Raw genomic sequence first — 19,639 nt, forward strand, 5'->3', positions numbered from 1 at the left:
CAGCCAACCCGTATTTTCTTCCTATTTCAGTGCCTATATATCAGTGTAAGTGATTTCAGCAGGCTGCCTACTGTAAGATTTATTTTTAAGATTAAAGTTATTGATTTTTCTCACTCGCTCATCAGTGTTATTTAGAAAAATCTCAGCTGATAACAATGGACCTGTCCATATAAGGCCAAATATTCAGATGAAAGTGCATCGTTGTCTGGATTGTTGATTTTATGGAAACGTCTGGGTACTCAACTGACTTTTTAAAAAATATAATTTTAAAAGATTTTATTTATTTATTTGACAGACAGAGAGAGTTCGAACAAGCGGGGTGGGGAGGGGCAGAAGCAGAGGGAAAAGAAGGCTCCCCACTGAGCAGGGAGCCCACATGGGGCTTGATCCCAGGATGCTGGGATCATGACCTGAGCCTGTTCAACTGACTGAGCCCCCCAGGCATCCCCTTTTTAACGATTTTTATGTAGATAGTTGACATCATGAAAGGTGTACCGTAGCTTCATGCAAAATAAGAATCCTGTTGCTAAAGCAATAATTTTGACTATATTGATAACAAGCTCTTTGATATATCATTGGTTGTGTCACCTTGATTGCAAACTCATCTTTTTGAAGATAATGATTAAAACTATATTTTAAAATTCAGCATAAAAAGAACTCTAGATTATATGATATAAATCCTTTCTCTTTCTAAAAACCCTAGTTTTTTTTTTTTTTTTTCCTTGAAGTGATAGTCTTTATTTTGGTGAACTTTTTAAGGCCAAACACATTAAGCATATACACAAAACGACTTTAACATGTCAAAAACAGTTTTGTGAACTGTGATCTCATTTTGATTTTATAGTGTTCTGATCATTTGCTATCTTTTCTTTCATTTACTTACTTTTTCAAGTCAGCTCTATGCCCAACAGTGGGGCTTGAACTCACCACCCCAAGATCAAGAGTCACATGCTCTACCAGGTGCCCCCATATACTTTATTATAAATGAGTCTGGGTGATGTGGAATTCACAGGTAATAACTGAGATATAGTGGCATAAAACCACAGGCGCCTCAAGCGTTTTATTCCCACGCTGTCGGCACCCGAGTCCTCCTATTTTGGCTGAGGTCAAACGCAGAGAACATGTTAGCATCACTCCCGGGATGTAATGTCATCTTCACTTGACAGGGATTTTTAAATACCACAACATACATTACGTCTACAATATTCAACTTAAAAGTATTAATTTTTGTTTTGGACATTCTTCTTCTTCTCCTCTTTCTAACCAGCAGAAAGCTGGCATCTCTGAGATGGAGGAGGAGAGAGAAGGATGTCGAGCTGAAGACACTTAGGGCTGGAGGGAGAACGAGCGTGTTCTCTGGTCCAGGCGGAACAATCGTTCTCGGTCACCCCTTTCTGAGTGTCTGCTCATCACGTATGCCGTGACGACGTCGCGGTCGTTACCTGAGTGGTGTGGCTCTCTCTGTGTCTCTGAAACGATGCGGTTGTGCAGCTGCTCGCAGACAGACTGGAGAATCCATCGTCTTCAGGTAAACCTACGGAGGCCAACACCAACAAGCAGGTAAGGGTCCTTTCCCCAAATGAGACAAGCTGTGTACTTACTGGAATAATCGCAAACTGTTAGAGTTCGTGGATTGAAAGGATGGTCCCTAAATGCTCCTGAATCACGAATTTCCCAAGGGAACACAATTACTGCTGCAGTGCCATTTAATAAAAGAGGAAATACCCTGGAAAAAGCAATAAAGTAGTAACGAAGATGTGTTCCATGGTGGCGCATAGGGAGGAGAGAGGTGCGGGGGCGAGGGAAACTTCTAGAGACTGAAGACAGTTCGGTGAAGCAGTGATGGTGGAGGGAGAAGCATGCGGACAACACAGGGTGAACGGGGTCCTTGAACCGCCGGAGGGAAGCTGAGGTCCACGCAGAAGACATCAGTGCGGCTGTGCATTCACAGCAGACCGATTCCTAACCAGCCACGGAGGGTCCACAGCAGTGTGAGGAAATTTACATCCCCCACCAAAGTAATACAGAAATACCCGTGAGGCCCCGCAGGGTTTTACTGACGACCCCTCGCGAGAGAAGCAGGGTTTCTCGACCTCAGTACGGCGGACACTTTGGACCGTCTCCCTCCCTGTCGTGGGGCTGTCCTGTGGAGGGTGTCCGGCAGCCCCCTGGTCTCTACCCCGGATGGTAGTAGCCCCTCTGCAGCTGTGATAGCCACGAATGCCCCTGGGAGGCAGAATCAGGCCTGCCTGCACACCCCGGGGAGACAGCGACCAAACAGCACCACAGGTGACTTGCTGATAAAAATGAATACTTGAAGCAAGAAAAGTCACCTGATGGAATGAACTCAATCCAGAGACCTTAAATGATGAAGTGATTGATTGCTGCTCTTACCTAAAATCATAATTAACTAGGACGGTGTAATTGATTAAACATACACAGGCTTCCTAAATGAAATATCATCAGCAAATCACGGCACACTTTTGCAATTATAGGAGTGAGCGAGCTCCTCAGGGAAGTCCACAAGACCCCCTCAACACATAACGAGGCCCCCGGTCAATCTTCCTGTTACATATACGAATGCCTGGGCACGGAAAGGTTCGCTTCGTGCAGACCGGGGCCGCCACCTGGGAAGTGACAGGCCTACAGTGGGGGTCATGGGGGAAGACGGGTCCCGGCCGGAAGCAATGGCAAGGTCTGAAGTTGGCGAGGGCACACTGGATTAGAGACTGGCGTAGCAGGTGTGGGACAGGAGCCAATCACACGGGTAGAGAGGTCTGGAATCCAAACCAGGTGGACGGGACGATGGAAATCTGAGCTCGGTCACAAGCTGGGATTCCAGGCCATTGGATAAGCAGACAGTCCACAGACGTCTGACGCTGTTTTGTAGGCACCGCGGGTCTCTGAGAGGGGGCTGTGATGAGACGCCATTTTACCTGAGTGGTGCGCTAAGAGGCCTTTCTCACCTGTTGACTGAAGAAATCACAGATCCCAGAACCTGTGGCAGGGTCAGCAGGGTGGGGACAGATGGTGCCAGTGCAGGGCAGGTGAATGTGTGGGGATGGAGAGCCGGGTGCTGAGGGACAGTGGGGGAGAAGGAAGGGGTGCTGGCAGCCTTGGCGTGAGTGCTCTCTCCTCCCCGTCATGAAGGTGCAGGTGGGAGGAGCAATGGAGACCCACCGGCCCGGGGTGCCGAACACCCTTGCTGCTTGTAGCAAACAGGTGGGAGAAGCTCACTCGGGCCGCTATGCCCAGGGACTGGGAGCCCGAGGATCGGGTCATAGCTGGGAAGCACTGAGGATGTTAGAAGGCGGAGGTTTGTTTTGTTTTGTTTTGTACCAATAAAATATTTTATCTTGTTGCCATATCAGAAACAGTACATTTTAAAGGCAAATCACCTAAGAATGACAGCAAAAGAAAAAAGAAAACCCATGAGGGAAAAAATGGATTAGTACCTCTGTTTGAACATTTAAAAATAAATATGTGCTCTATCATAAAGATAAAATGCAAGCTAAAAAAGAACAATACAGAACATTTCAAGGCACTAAATAAAAGGCTCTATTATTCTTAAAACGTCCTACAAATCAAAATAAAGGACCCACTGTCAGATTTTAAAATATGGGCAAGGAGTATGTATAGCGAGGAAAGAGAGTAAATAAGCACTAAGTAATAACCCTAAAAATAAGCAATCAATCAATCAATATTCAAAGAAATGCACACAGAAGTACAATAACTTACCCGTGTTATTTATTAAGATAACGAGCAGTACAAAACTTTTTATTACAGAAATCTCACACACAGATAAAACTAAAGAGAGGACAGTGAAACTTCTCGTGCCCATCACCAAACTTTGGGATGTTCATTATTTCAATCCTGTTTCATTTACTTCTCATTATCTTTAAAAAAAAAAAAAAGGCTCTGGCAATCGTGTCATCTCACCTGTCAATTCGTGAGCACGAGTCTTTCTGCAGGCAAGGGGTTTCCTCGTGCAGCTATAGTGTGCTACGCAAAGGCCCCAGAAAAGCCCCCTGGTCTCAGGGCAGAGAGTTCTACTGTGTTCCTATTGAGCTGAAGGTTCCTTATCCATGGTTGGGGGGGACATCAAAGGTGAATAGGAACATTTATTTGTTCACTTCCACAGAAGGCTTCTATCCCAGGAGACGGCTCTCGCATTTTCGCGAGCATGCTCTGGTCTTCTTGTGGTCACAGCCTTCTCCCAGACCGCATTCTGAGGTGGTAATTCCCATCGGTGCAGTTCTCCACACATGCTTTCTGTGGCAGCAACAGTGCGCCTCAAAATGCCAAGATGCCCACTTGCCACGAGACCATCATTTTCAGGAGCCATGCTTGTCCAAATGATAGCAAGGGCTAGGGTCTTCTGAAACTGTCCCCATCCTGCCCCCAGAGACAGGTGCTCTTCTGCTCAAAGAGAACAGGCAGAGGCTGGGGGAAGGCATTCCCTGCCCGCTGATGGGGGCCACGTAGGCGAGAGCAACACTCCATAGAACATACCACTCCGTGCTGGGGCTGGGCACAGTCGTCGGCCTCGATCGAGGGTCCAGGTGGAGGGAAGAGGCTCTGTGCTCCCTCTCCTTGTGTAGGGGGTGCTTTGTAATGAATCCTTCCCCAGGATGCTCGGGGGGAGTGGCGTTTAGGACATTCTCCCCATCCTGTGTGGCGTGGATCCAAACCCTGGACTTCCTTGAGATTTGTAAGGGGATGTTGAAAAGGGAGAGCTCTGCGGTGCTGAAGTCTGCACCTGAAACCCTATGGGTTTATGTAGAGTCTTCCCAGAACAGAAGCCTGGGGCAGGCGTAGAGGGCGGTGTGGCTCTGAATCTTATGTAATGAACCAGTTGCTCGTCACAGTTCTGCCCTCAAGTTCTGCCCAAACCCAAGTTTTAGTCAACATCAATGAGGTTTGATTCTCCTCTCGTGTCTCCCCCACTTACCAAGTACCCCTCATCTTTTGTGAAATTGGACATCAGTGTTCCTCTATCTCTGATCGTTTATTCTGTTTCTCCATGTCTGCCCTTCTCAAGGGATATTTCTCAAAACTTGGCACTCTGCATGGTTTTGCGGTCAGATTTCCCCCTCACTTCTCTTTAAATGTTTTCCTCTGATCCTATAAATGATTCCCACTTCTCCAGCTTCCTGGAAAACTCTGCCTTTTTTATCTTTCCATCCTGGAGCTCCCCTTAAACTCCCGAACTATAAGCAACGTCTGCATAACAACCATCTACAGCCAGAAGTCGCTCTTGGCTCTTGAACTTCAAATCCAACCCAGAGAATAAGCCTCCTCTTTGAACTTTGTTTCTAACTTCTGTTGCAGACTGCCCTGTTCTCTGGTCCAGAGCCTCAACATCTTGGATCACCCTCACCCCCCTCTTCTTGCCTCCTGTACCAGCCCATTCTCGAACCCCCTCATTGGGGTGCACGGCCTGCGAAGGCTCGGGTGGGAGAACACAAAACGGCTATTCCCAGCTAAAGTTTCTGTTCCACTGCTCACTCTGAATAACACAGTCAGGGAAGTTTCTCCCAAATAGCAGGTAGCACCCCACCCCCTTCAAGCCAGGACTACTCTTCCAGACTCTTCGAATTGGCATTCAACGCCCCGTGTGCTCCTGCCACCTCCTCTCCCATCTTAGTTACTTAACTATTCCATCAAAGCACCCCATTCTCATCCCCGCCACAAAGATACTGTGCAGTAAATCTTCTTCCCTGGAAGGTGTGCCCTTCTCGTCTGAATCTCATTCGTTTTGAAAATCCCAGCCCTCACCAGGAGCATGCCGAACAAGCCCAGCCCACGGGAATCTCCTTCTCCGTGTGGAGGCAACAGAACACTCATTATTTATGTGATTGATCCGACACTTGTCACCAGCTGCCGTTCTGTGATCTCTCTTGAAATGTATTGTTAACACTCGATGTGTGCTCTCTTGTCGCACAGACCACATCCTGAGTTGCTTAAATTTCCTACGGTTCCACGTGCATTGCACAACGCCTGCATGCAACTGGCGCTTAATAAATGCTTTGATTGACTGATGTGCACCCGCCCTTCTCTAGGCTTCTTCCTGCCAATCTGTCCTTTATATTATTTTGAATCCTCTAACCCTCCAAGGAATAAAAACAGAGCCTTCCTGAAACCCCACCCATCTATCCCAATTTCCATTCATCCCAGAGGCTCCAAACTATAATGTCTGTCATCACACCGAATGCCAGTGCAGGCCACCAAAATGACACTTGGCGTGTTTGACTACGCACGTGTGTGTACTGGGGTCTGTGTGTAAATGAGTCATTAGGCATTGATTCTAGCATTACAGTCTGTAGGGTCTCAGATGAATTAATTCACTGCCCCATACCTCATCGAAATCATGCATTTTTGCTTTGACTGGACACATTTTCGGTGATCGTCTAGCCCCCAAATATCTGAGCTTTTATGATCTCTGGCTACAGGAAATGTTTATTGAGCACTAACTTGTGCTGGCCCCATTGTCCTAAACCCTCATAACAATCCCATAAGGCAGGGCCCTGAACTATACCCATTTTCAAGATGAGAAAACTGAGCACCGGACAGATTAAGAATTTGCTCCCAGGCATGGGGTTAGTAAGCACCAGAGCCGGGGTCCGAACACAGGCAGAATGTGACAGCGCCCGGAAAGACAGCGTCAGCGTTTCAACCCAGCCGTTTTGAATCCTGACTCCTCAACTAAGCGGAGGAAACTTAATTAAATGAAGTCCAAATGAGCAATTATTTAAGATGACTTGAAACTATTTTTAGCCAGAAGGAGTGGGGCAGGGCTTTCTAAATGCCCAAGGAGCCAGCTTTCTTTGCAAAGCTACCTTCTGCTGCTGAAAATAGGTGATTGCACGATATTCCGGATTGTCAGTTAGCCTTTGAAGCAGACAACAGTATGAGTTCCAAAGACTCCGTACAATTCCCATAAACAAAGTGATGTGGTAAAACGTATATTTGAATGTTTTTCACAGGCTCAAGCGAGAGGATCGTTTGCCGGCATTCTGGATCTATCTCGAGCAGGGCTGACAAAAGCCATTTTTAGATGTTTCCAGAATCACTGTGGTTTGGTGCCCCAGCGGTGCTGGCTTCGATACGGTGCTGGAGGCTATGCAGAAAACGCAGAGCTCCTGGTCCTGCAGATGGTCCCACCCAGTCCTTCCCTGGGGAAGCCCTTTACGCCACACATAATCCTCACTGTGCACCGAGGAAAAACGTCCGGCAAATGAAAAAATCTTCACAGAACGATAAATGAAAAATCAAACGTAACGACCGTCTTCTTTAATTGCCGTTTGTTCTCCGATGCCCAGCAATATCATGTGTATTCATTGAGCAGCAAGGAAGAAAATCATACCGGACATAAAATGGTCTAGCTGGAATTTTTTATGTCCTTATTTCCCCACAAAATAAACATCTTTATACTCACAATATTTTGTGTGATGCAACTAAAACGTCCTAACACTAAAAACTGTTCTTTAATCTAATGATAAATACCCACAAGTCCGGGGAATAATTAAGTATACCAAAAAAGATCTAAGTCTGTGTTCCCATCAGGAAAAGGATGGCAATTAAAGTAAGTGATAGCTATAATTAGCCACACATAACTATATTTCAGCAAATGAACAAACAGATAATTATTTCTGGGAAGCAGAGGTAGCATGCAGATACTGGCATTCAAGAGAAATCATTTCCTAGAAAATAACACTATTTCTGATTCAATTAGAATTTCAAGTTATTTTAAACATTTATTTCCATCTTGTGCCTTTATTTAGAAAGCACGTTGACTATACGTCGTGAATTAGGCATCAGGACTAGGAACCGCCTTCAGAATTTTAATCATCACCTACATACCACGTACTGCACGTGTCTAATACTTTTCAGTTTGTACCACACCGACAAGGAGACTTTCTGACTCTGCGCCCTGCACAAACTCGCCAGTTCCTGTGGAACATGCAACACTGTTCCAGTCGGTACGTGCTTACCCAGTGCCAAGTATCCAGGGCATTGTGCTGGATATCGTAGTAATCACGGGGAGGTTGCAGGAACCCAGACTTTCATGGTGTTCGCAAAAGTGGACCAACATAAACATGTCGAGTAGCTTTGAAGGACTGAAATCCCAATTGAAATAATTTTCCTTTTGTGCCTGTAATTCTGAGATTTCCAAGTGATTGTCAATTAATGACAACACAGAACTGGCTTTATTTTAAAATCTGGTCCCTCTAAGATTGAAGGGGTAATATATACAACTGTGTTTCAGGGCTCAAGCATTTGTGACAGGCTGAAGTTTAGAAGTCTGAGAGTCCTAAATATTTAATTTGATATTTAATTTCAGGCAATGTAATCCACAAAAATTTCCATTTTGGTTTAGAGGATTTTTGTTTGTTTGTTTGCTCCATTGGTTTTTGGTTTTACTTTGATTTTTAGAGTAAAACTCAGTTTTGGTTTTTTTTTTTTTTTTTTTTTTTTTTGTATTAGGCTTTTCCAGGACCATTGTCCAAGCCATAGCTTTTGGCTTTTGAGTCAAGACACAGACAAATGAAATGATTTGGTGACATCAAGTTTCTCTTTTCTTTTTCTTTATAGTATGATTAATGTCATCCAAGGTGAGCTAGGGAGAAGCATGGGCTGAAATTTTAGCAAAAGTGAATGAGTATATGGTCATCTTTCTTAAATATTCATGTATTCAGTTTTTATCATTTGAACATATTTTAAATTCCTTTTTTTTTTTTTTTTGGTGGCAATCTTTAAACCCTTCAAAATTGCGAGCAAAACAGGAATTAATTACTTTCTTACTAAATCCATGCAGCTCTTGTGGAAAATGCTTCTATCACAAGCTTGCTGGCTATTGCTGTCACTCAAATTCCATTTTTATTACTTTAGGAATACTTCATTTCAACGTAAGAGTATACCATGCTTTTGTAATCTTTACCCTTCCAAAGGGGTAGCATCAGAGATTTCGAAAAGTAACCATTTTAAGAGAAAGACTGCATCTCTCTGTTTCCAGCTAAACAGATACGCGTAAGTCTGAACATCACACATTAACACGGAGAGTTTTACAAAATGCCTACTTTAATCGAGTTGGAATAACACATCATAAACAGTGTCGTTTTAAGGGTGGGCGATCGGGAGTGAAGTCTGCCCTCCAGCACACAGGGCTTGGTTATTGTCCAGGAAGGTGGAGGGCCATACACTGAGCCACTTAAGGGCGAGCTGTAAGCCAAGCAGATCCGAAGCGGATGCTCTGGGCTCGTGGGAGCCTGTATCATTCTCGGCCAAACTTTCGTCTGCTTGCAGTGGTAACACAATTTGGTAAGGGCAATTTCTTTTTCTAGAAGTCTTTGTTGCTGGTAGAAAAATACTTCTGTATCTAACTGATGTCACTCCCCCCTCCCCCACTGCACCAAAAAGCCTCTGCTTTGTGACCTGCTTCTTTTTGTTTGTTTATTTATTTATTTTAGAGAGAGTGTGTGTGTGTCTGTGTGTGCACGTTGGGGGGGAGGGGCAGAGGGAGAGCGGAAGAGAGAATCCCAAGCAGACTCCCCACTGAGTGTGCAGCCCAACGCAGGGCTCAATCTCACGACCCAGAGATCATGAACTGAGCTGAAATCGAGAGTCGGACGCTTGACCGACTGAGCCACCCAGGCGCCCCGGGACCTGCATACTTCTGATCATTATTTGTAAACCTTGCTTACTATGGCGGGGTAAGATTCGTAAACACATCTGGGTTTTTCTCTGTGTGTGATTCAAGCAGTCTTTTTTCTGAGTGCCAATGGAGAATTCCCACGTTGCTCTGGAGACCTCCATGCTAAGCTTGAATAAACCCGGCCCCGACCAACGACCTGCTTCCATCCTCCCCCACCCCCACCCCGGCCCAACGTCATGTGTGACTTGTGATGGGTATGGCCCTGCCTGGGTTTCAGTCTATACCCACTCTCCTCCTCCGGCTTCTGACATCAGGGGTGAGCGTGTGTGGGTGAGCAGTTCGCTCAACGGGGAAGCTATGGTCGTCAGCCTCCCTGTGTTCCCTTGGACCTTGAGGGAAGCCTGAGATAGGATGGGGACCACCCACCGTCCTGGATGCATGACACGCACTCTCCATTCCCCCTCTGTTCCCCTCTCATTCTCTCTCCCTCCTGGCTTTTCTCTTTATCTTTTTAAATCCTGCAACTGTAACTAGCACACGAGTCAAGAAACAGGACTGTGTCAGCCACTCAGAAGCCCCCATCAGCCTCTCTCCCAATCACCAAGGGCCCCTCCTCCTCCAGGGAAAGCCCTGTCCTGGGCAGCAGTCCCTTCCCAGGGTCCCTGTTTGCCGGAACCCCTCCTTGTGGGTCAGTGCTGCCATTCTGCAGGTGTGTAGCGAGCAGTTTCTCCGTGCTCTTCATGCGCGTTTCTCTAATTCCCCATGAAGGCAGACTCTGAAAAAGGCTACGTGCCTATTCATGGCCCCCTCCAATTTCCTGTTCAATTGTCTTTTGTTTTGTTTTTAAGTAAACTCTGAATATGACCCTTTGTTGGTTAAGTGTGTTGAAAATACTTCCTCCAATTATATATATATATAAATAAATATATATAAAATATAAAATATAATATAATATTTAATATTATATATCATATAATATTTTATAATATATAATATATATTTGTTTCATCATATTTGTTTTATCATATATTTTATAATATATAATATATTATATTTTATATATATTATATATATTTTATGTGTATATATATATATCATTGGAGGAAGTATTTTCAACACAACCAACAAAGGGTCATATTCAGAGTTTACTTAAAATCAAAACAAAAGACAACTGAACAGGAAATTGGAGGGGGGACATGTATATATAATTATATATGTTACATATAATTATATATATTATATAATTATATATTATATTAATATAATATACAATATATAAAATATAATATATAAAATATAATATAAATATATATATTATATACATATATTTTTTCCTTTATAGTTAGCACTCTTTTGTGGCCTGTTTACAAAGTCCTTCTTTCTTTTCCTATCTCTGAAGTTAAAAAAAATCCTATATTTTCTTCAACAAATTTTATTATCTTACATTTGACACTTAGATCTATAATCTACCAGAAATCTCTTGTGCATATAGCATGAAGTAGGGGTCAAGTTCATTTTTTTTCCTCACATGAATAGCAGTTGTTATCCTTCCCCCAGTTCCCTGCAATGCCAAGTTTGTCATAAATTAAGTGGTTATCTATGCAAGCTGGGAAGGTTTTCTTTCTTTCCCCTTCTGTATTCCTGGTCTCTGGAAGTGTTTCTATAACACTGGCATTCCTTCACTCTTAAGATTTTGAGACAACTTACTGGGAAAGGCATTTGGGTTTTCCTCACAGAAAAGTATTCAGTTACAACTCCAATTGATTAAATATTCATGTTATTATTTAGCTTTCCTATTTTTTTGGTTCATTTTGGTTAGTTGTAGCTTTCTTTTTTTTGAGAAATGTGTCTGTTCATCTAAATTCACAAATTCATTTTGGCATAAACTGTCCATAATATACTCATTACCATTTTTCAAGCTCTGGAAGGTCCGGGGTGGGTCCCCTCTTCATCCCTAGAGCTGGCCATCCGTGCCATCTTCTTTATTTGTCTCCTATCCTTGCAAGAGAGTTTTCTGCTCTATTCGTGTTTCAAAGATAATTTTTTTTTCAAAGAACCAACTTTTGGTTTTGCTGTTTGTTATAAATTTCCATAACTTAGTTCTTACCTTTATTATATCTTTCTTTCCACTTCCTTGGTATTTCATTGTTGCTCTGTTACTAACTTGTTGACATTTGAAAAACCGATTTTTGGCCTTTTTTCTTTTGCAATACAGATGTTAAAAGACACAAATTTCCACTGATGAAGACATTAGCGGCATCCCACAAGTTCTGTTATATTTTCATCGTCATAAGTTACAAAGTTCTCCTTTTTTGTGATTTCTTCCTGAATCTACTCATTCCATAGAGATGTAATTTGGAACTCCCAGACAGATGAGAATGGCTGTTTTTAATATCTGCATAACATACCTTTCCGGGTTCTGTTCCTTTACATTTAAATTTTTACCATCCTCATGTTTTACATGCTTTTCAGAAATCTTAGGCTTTAAAATATTTTATTAATGGATTTATCTTTAATGTGAATTCACACTAAATGAGTCCCTTAAAGTTTCTTGGCATTCAAGCTTAGTTATTTTCAGAAGTGCTTTTATGCCTGCCATCTACGACCTTTCTTTCTATTTGTCTTGGGTTTTTTTTTTTTTTTTTTAAGATTTTATTTATGTATTTGACAGAGAGAGAGCACAAGCAGGGGGAGCAGCAGGTTGAGGGAGAGGGAGAAGCAGGCTTCCCACTGAGCAGAGAGCCTGATGTGGGACTTGATCCCAGGACCCTGGGACCATGACCTGAGCCGAAGGCAGATGCTTAACCACTGAGCCACCCAGGCGCCCTGTCTTATTTTTCAGATAGCTCTGGCTCACGTCTTTCTTGCCATCTTTTGGGTGGACTGACTTTTATTATTCTGTTTTACTCTATTAGTTTGGAAATTACATACTCCACTCTTATTCCTTCGGTGGTTGCCTTTGAAATTACAGCCTGCGAGTCTGCGTTACCCGCGTGTGATAGTAAACCCTGCTCCACACCGTCCTGATCTCACTGGCTTTATTTCCTGTTCGTTTTTCCTGCGTGTATCTCTGAGCATTCTGGGTCTGCCCCGCACTTAATTCTTCCAGTTTTTATTTTTATTTTTTCTAACACTGCCTTAACTCCTTTGGATCCTTACAGAAGTTTTTTACTATGTATGATAAAAACCTAGATCGGCAGTTATCTGAGCACGTTAAATTTGCTACTTCATTGGTTTTGATTTGTCTTTGAATTGCTGCTCCTTCGAATTTGGCTTTTTGTTTACTTCTGGCTGCTTTTAATATTCACTCTTCGTTAGCAGTGTTTCACCACGAGATGCCTAGGGGCAGTTCTCTTTTTATTTATGCTAATCAGGCTTTGGTTTTGTTTTGTTTTAACAAAAGTCACATTTACAGGCAGAAAGATGTACACGTGGATAAATTTCTAGGAACACAGGCCTTCCTGCTTGAGGATAACTCTTCGGGCCCCTCTGCAGTGTGCTATGGTTTGAATGTTTGTGTCCCCCCACCCTATTCATACGCTGGACTCCTAACCCCCAAGGTGATGGTCGTAGGAGGTGGTCCTCTGGGAGGCCATGAGGTCCTGAGGGTGGGGTCCTCACAGTTGGGGTTAGTGCCCTTATGAGAGAGACCCCAGAGAGCTGGCTCCTTCCTTCCCACCAGGTAAGGACACAGCGGGAGACAGGCAACCTGCTGCGGGAGGGGGGCCGCCCTTGGAGCGGAGCAGCTGGCTCGCTGACCGCAGACACCCCGAGCTGTGAGCAGTATGTTTCTGCCATCTAGAAGCCACAGCAGGCCACCCCCTGCCACACGCCCAGCCTGGGGCAACCCAGCATCGGTTTTCTGTGCCTATGGTTTCGCCTCTTCCAAAACAGCGTGTGCACGGAATCGTGCTTGTCACCTTTGACTCTTTCCTCACTTAGCGCAACGTGCTTGACAGTCACTCATTTCGTTGCACGTATGGGTGGTGCCCCCCCTTTCATCTTTGCACTCTTTATGCATGTGCTAGTCAGCCTGTAACGTGGCCCCCGTGAGCCCACCATGAGCCACCACACCTGATACAACCCGCTCCATCGAGGGGAGCGGATGCACGATCTGCCTGCACGGAGCAGATGGTGCAGAGCAGTGAAGACCAGGGCTTCTTCGCAGGTGCTCTTCCTCGCTCTCTCGTGGCCTGCGGGCCCCAGGGGAAGCCAGCTGCCCGGGTGTGAGCCCCCCTTACGGAGAAGCCCGTGTGAGTGAGCTGGGCAGCGGAGGAGGCCTGCCGGTGGCCACGGAAGGGATCTCGAAGTTGCACCCTCTCTCCATCCAGCTTCCAGATGACTAGAACTCTGGCCAACAGTTAGCGGACAGCTGCCTCACAAGGGACCTTGAAACAAAGGCCCTCCGCTCAGCCACAGCCTGACTCCTGACCCACACAAGGTAAGAAATAACAGCCTTCTGGTGAAGCAAGCCTCTGGGTTCTGGGGGCGGCGGGTGGCTGGTGGTGAGTTTACAGAGCAGTAGAGAACCAACACAATCCAGTCACCCGTTGAAGGGTGTCCATTTTCGACGATGATCAATGAGGGCACAATAAATATTTGCACACGGGTATTCGCGTACCCACAGTGTTCCCTGCTGCCCGTGTAATCTCTCTTCTTTCTCCAGAATTCCAGTAACTTTCTCAGCACGCCCTTCCTGCCTCCAAACTCTGTTCCAGAATCCCTGATCTTCTCTTGCTTCTTTGTGTTTCACTCTGTAATTTTCTCTTCCAGTAATTTATCTTCCAGTTCCCCAGGTTTTTTTTTTTTCTTTTTAAATGACTGTGTCTAATTAACTTTAAACTCATCCTCTATTGTACTTAATTTTATGACTATTTCTCAATTTCAGAATTTCCATTTGACACGTTTTTATAGTTTCCCATTTCTGCTCATTCTCATTCCTTCATCTCCTTGGGCACAGTGAACATACTGTCTTCAAGTATGTGCTTTTGAACTCCAATCTTTTGGGCTCCCGTGGACGTACTGCAAGAGACCGCTATTTCTTCTTAATTTTTTATCTTGTTTTCTGTTGTCATATGTCTGGTTTTTTGATTGTGTGTTGAATAATATATTTGAAAAATGGTTTGTTACATCATTTTGAAGCCTCTGATGCTGTAATTGTCCTTTGGGACACACACACACACATACACGCACATTTCCTCCCAGGCACTTTTGGGCCCTGTCAGTCCTGAAGGACGTCCATCCAACGTCAGGGGTTGAGATAATTCATAGCTGAGCTGTGGTTTCTAGTTCGGGTACACCCAGCCCTTAGGAGGAACACTCAAGGCTCCGACCCATGGCCTTGGCAGACCCTGGACTTAGTCTGTCCCCACAGTCCAGGAGGCTGTCAGAAGTCCAGTCCAACTTCTCAGCTGGCTTCTATGGACTAGGAGAGTGCTCTGAATGTCGCTGGGAGAAAAGCCTAGAACGAAAGCTTCCTTGCTTGGTCCCCACTGCATTCCAAACCCCTTCCTCAGTCTCTTCTTCCCTGGATCTCATTGTCATAATAGTTTTCTAGTGCCTTTAGTCAGATTAAACAACTAGGGAAGTTTGGGCCAACTTTTCTGGATGTTCTCAGGAAAATCTCCCCAACAGCCACGGTCTGCTTTTATGTGTGAGAGAAATACATTATTTGTTTAAGCCACTATTAGATAATTTTAGGATACACACAGTCTAACCACTTTCTAGATGATACATTCCTCACTATACTCCAGTTAAATACTTAAGTCCAGTTCGGCGTTTACCATAACTTCAATATTAATTTCCCCCACACTACTCAGGTATGAGAAGAAAAAGGTATTTTTTAAATTAAAAATATCGTTAGAGCAAACCCATCTCCTCCTTCTGTTCCGTAAAATCTCATTTTATATTGGTTCCCACATATCAAATAGTTCACGACAATCTCTGAAAAGTCAACTAACATGAAATCCAACTATAATTCTCTAACCGACCCAATAAAATGCTACAATATATCCTACAGTGAAGTTTATGACCTATGTTCCAGTTTGTAAGCCCCCTTCATTTTTATGTTTCAAATCCATCCTCCCTAGAAAGTTGATAGAACTTAATACTTTCATCTGTTTACTTCTGAGTTTAAAAAGCACTTACCATTTGAGACAGAATTCCCATTTTCAGCAGTGATAGCACTCGAGAGTGAATTAGATAATTGAATTCCATGGTTATTTGCATTTCTATCTTGAGTCTCAGATGCAATTTCTGATCTACCAGCATCATCTCGGCCAGTTAGGTTCATGTTAGTCTCAAAACCTAAAATAAATTTTAGAAAGGATTGTTCTTTTTGGATAAAATGTACCAAATAATTTAATGAAATAGTAGAAGAAAATAATAAACCTCATCAAATGAAACATTAATTATATTTGAAATAGTAAATTAATAATCAACCTTAATTAAATTTATGGCCTACAAAATCTTCACCAAATCTTGCCGCAACACTCTTAAACATAATGGGAAATATTAAGTGGTGATAATGAATTTCATAATTTATTATTTTCAAACTGATCTATACAGAATTTTTGATGTCAGAGTCTAATAACCTGTCACTAGAGCACCGTCTGTCTTGAGGACATTGTGTCCTAAAAGAGACATGGAAGTAAATTCATGTTTCAGAAGTTTTCTCAATTACTAAATTAAGTAGAGACCCTTGTATAGGCTTAAAAAATTAAGAAATAGGGCGCCTGGGTGGCTCAGTCGGTGAAGCGTCTGCCTTCAGCTCAGGTCATGACCCCAGGGTCCTGGGATTGAGTCCCACGTCTGGCTCCTCACTTAGCAGGGAGTCTGCTTCTCCTTCTGACTCGTGTTCTCTCACTTTCCCTCTCAAATAAATAAAATCTTACAAAAAATATTTTATAAAAAATAAAAAAAAATAAGAAATATACTTTCAGTAGCATTACAAAATTTGTTATTATCCATTTAGGAGAATTCAACTTCAAAATACTACTTCTGCTTCTGTACACTGACATTACCTAATTGTTCACTGCATGTCCCATGCTGAGTGCTCAGAGACTGACGAACACAGAAGCCATCATCCAAATTAGGCTGAAGAGCCAAATGAAGATTTTTTTTTTTTTAACTATGTAGCAACAATAAAGTAAAACCTAACAAATGCCAGGGTTTGGAGCGATGTCTCCTGCATTACACTCAGACAGGGTCTACAAAGGACCAGAGCACAGCCGTCTACCGTGGCGTCAGGTGCGGCCTGGCCCCCCTCCCCTCTCCTCTCTCGGAGTCAGGGCCCCTCCCTCGGGCTGGCCCGGTGTGCCTGGGATTGGCTCCTGCTTCCCCAGGGACATTCTGGAGGGCCTCTGTGCAACATTGAGGGTGTGCACGCTGTGTCCGCTCTTCGTTGGTACCAGCAGATTCGGACGCCTTCAGGTCAGGCGTTCCTAAGGTTTCAGGCTGACAGATTATTCAAAAGGGATAAAAAGCATGATTCGCTTTATTATACTTTACATATGGCAGAACAGTTTATCTCCCGTGATCCCAAAGGAGGGATGGAGCAGGGAGGGAGGATGGAGGGAGGAAGGGAAGGGAAGGGAAGGGAAGGGAAGGAAGGAAGGAAGGAAGGAAGGGAGGAAGGATGGATCGAAAGAAGGAAGGACAGATGGAGGGAAGAGGAGGAAGGAGGAAGGACAGACGGAGGGAGGGAGAGAAGGAAAAAAGGGAGAAAGCCAGCCCTCCAGAGCTTGCCTCTCCAGGCCGGTCTTGACGCAATCCTTTCTAGCTCTGGCCTCTAGACGTGATCTCCTCTTGGCTTGAGCCTCACACTCACACAGCACCACAGGCTGTGGCCATGTATCCAGACGCTCCGTCCTGACCCGTTTCCCTGCTTTGCTGTCCGCATTCCCACCAGCGAGAGCGTCCCCTGTCCCCACCAGTGAGGCTCGTCAGATGAGCCACAGGGACCCGTCACTTACAGGTGGAGCGTGCCGCACAGAGGAGCCGGGTCTGCCCCACGGGAAGGGGTGCTGCTGTCTAGAGCAGGGGATGCTGGATGGATAGAATGGAGGCAGAACGGACAGGGCTTTGAAAACCAGGTGGGGGCGTTGAGATTTAAGCAACCAGGGAGCCCCTGCAGCTCCTGGCTCCCTGCACTTGAGTGGAAAAACTTTGGCTCAGCCAGTGTGCGTGAGAACAGTGATGAAACTGAGAGCAGGTGACGGGAAAAACACCTGAGTTCTCGACATCGAGCAACACTGAGCCGGCTGGCACCGAGAAACTACGTATCTCATTCGGTTGCCTCTAGTTTGCCTTTTAAAGAAATCTGGAAGTTAGAAGCACAGGGCTGGCTTTAAAGCGCTCTCCAGACACAGACACTCATCTACGTCTCTTCAAGCCATTTTCTCGCTCGTTAATTCCGTAGTTCATTGAAGGCCCACGACGTGTTCGCACTCATCAGGTGCTCCACATGCAGTAATGACCGGGACAGACCGATGGCTTGCGGCTCACCTCGCACACACAAGCAGAGACCTCCTGGCTGGGTACAAACCCTCAGGGGCAGCGGGGGTGAGCGGTCGCCGTGTCAGGTTGTGTGGTCAGGGAGGCACCTCTAGGGGCTTCACTGAGGCTCAGAGAACCAGGGAAAGAACTGGCCACGTAGAAAGACAACATTCCACGTGTGTGGAGACCTGAAGCAGAAAAGCTCACCTTTTTGAAGGAACTGGGAAGTCACGTCCAAGTGAGTTGAGCACGTGGAAGCAAAGGGCAGGTGGGACAGGGGGCATCTGGCCCAGGGCCATGGGAGGTCATCGAGCAAGGAGCTGAGGTTCTGTTCTTGGTGCAAAGGGAGCTTATCCAAGGCTGGGAACCAGGGCGTCCCTCACTGGGTAAATGGGGACGGTCCTCTTACCTCTGGCGGACGAAACCCAATCCTCTGAGACACTGTGTAGACTCTTGGTATAAACAAGATGCTAGCTTCCCTCCTAACCAATTTCTAGCTGATAAACAATGCATATATTCATAGTCAAAACGTCCCATTTTGCTATTAAAGTTTTAAAAATATTTCCAATCAGTAGGTTACACTGTAGCCAAGGATTGTTTTTAGATTTGTCATATGAGTTAGGCTGCGATTCTTAACATTAGCTACTAAAATTTTCTTTATATTTTTATCTTCAAAGCATAGGTCTACTTGGGGATGGCTCTGGATTGGAATAAGGAAAGAAGTCCTTCTTCAAGTACAAAGTAAGAATTGATGACCAGTCTAATGATAATCATTCACCTTGTTCTGATGATAATTACCATCCCCCAAGTATTTATGACGCGCCCATCCCCCCTAGATGTGACACTGGATTTTGCTCTGGTTTTCCTACTTCTGAAGAGCTGTCCCTTTCACACCCATTTTCGCGATGAGGTCACTGAGGCTTGGGGAGGTTAACCTACGTGCAAACATTTCATAATCAGCTGGTGGCTGCAGCCGGGCTCAGACCGAGGCACGCAAGCTCCACCGTCCACTCACGCTCCTTCCTACGCTTGGCCCTTCTGTGTAAAGTCTTCCGTCATTTCACTTGCTGACTAAAGGCTAAGGCAGCTGCTTTTCTGTGGCTTGATTGGATCCGCGTGCCTCAGTGGTAATCAACTGGGAGCCGTAGGTCGAACACTACTCCAGCCGCCGAACTGGAGTTGCAACATCGATGTAGACGTCTCCGCTTCGGGGTTGTCCTTACTCATGCATATGAATTGTGGGCACGGCTCTTGGCTTACGAAATTCCGTGTCAGCCTCTGCTCATCAACACCCCTGCTCCAAGTGAAATCCAAACACGTCAAAGCGTCTGTGCCCCGACTTGTTTCTGCCAGGATTCAGCCACAACAAGGGGTGAAGACAGAACCCTCCACGGTTTGATTCTGCTCTAAAGGGTCATGAGCAGTTGCGATGCTCCTTGTTGAGCGCGTGCCTGTGACCCTGGACTCGGGCACTGAAGGAATGACAGC

At 44.8% G+C, this 19,639-nt stretch overlaps 1 protein-coding gene across 1 annotated transcript in view; it reads right to left on the reverse strand.

Moving 5' to 3' along the window:
* Nucleotides 1-19,639, reverse strand: part of MYO16 (myosin XVI) — a 466,166-nt gene that overhangs the window by 25,232 nt on the left and 421,295 nt on the right. The window contains exons 33-34 of the mRNA XM_026493590.4: nucleotides 15,803-15,961; nucleotides 1,443-1,534 (exon numbers count right to left, since the gene is read on the reverse strand). Coding sequence (XP_026349375.3) covers nucleotides 1,443-1,534; nucleotides 15,803-15,961 — 251 coding nt within the window. The remainder of the gene's footprint in view (nucleotides 1-1,442; nucleotides 1,535-15,802; nucleotides 15,962-19,639) is intronic.

The sequence above is a fragment of the Ursus arctos genome, unplaced genomic scaffold, assembly GCF_023065955.2.
Source record: "Ursus arctos isolate Adak ecotype North America unplaced genomic scaffold, UrsArc2.0 scaffold_10, whole genome shotgun sequence".
NCBI classification, from domain to species: domain Eukaryota; kingdom Metazoa; phylum Chordata; class Mammalia; order Carnivora; family Ursidae; genus Ursus; species Ursus arctos.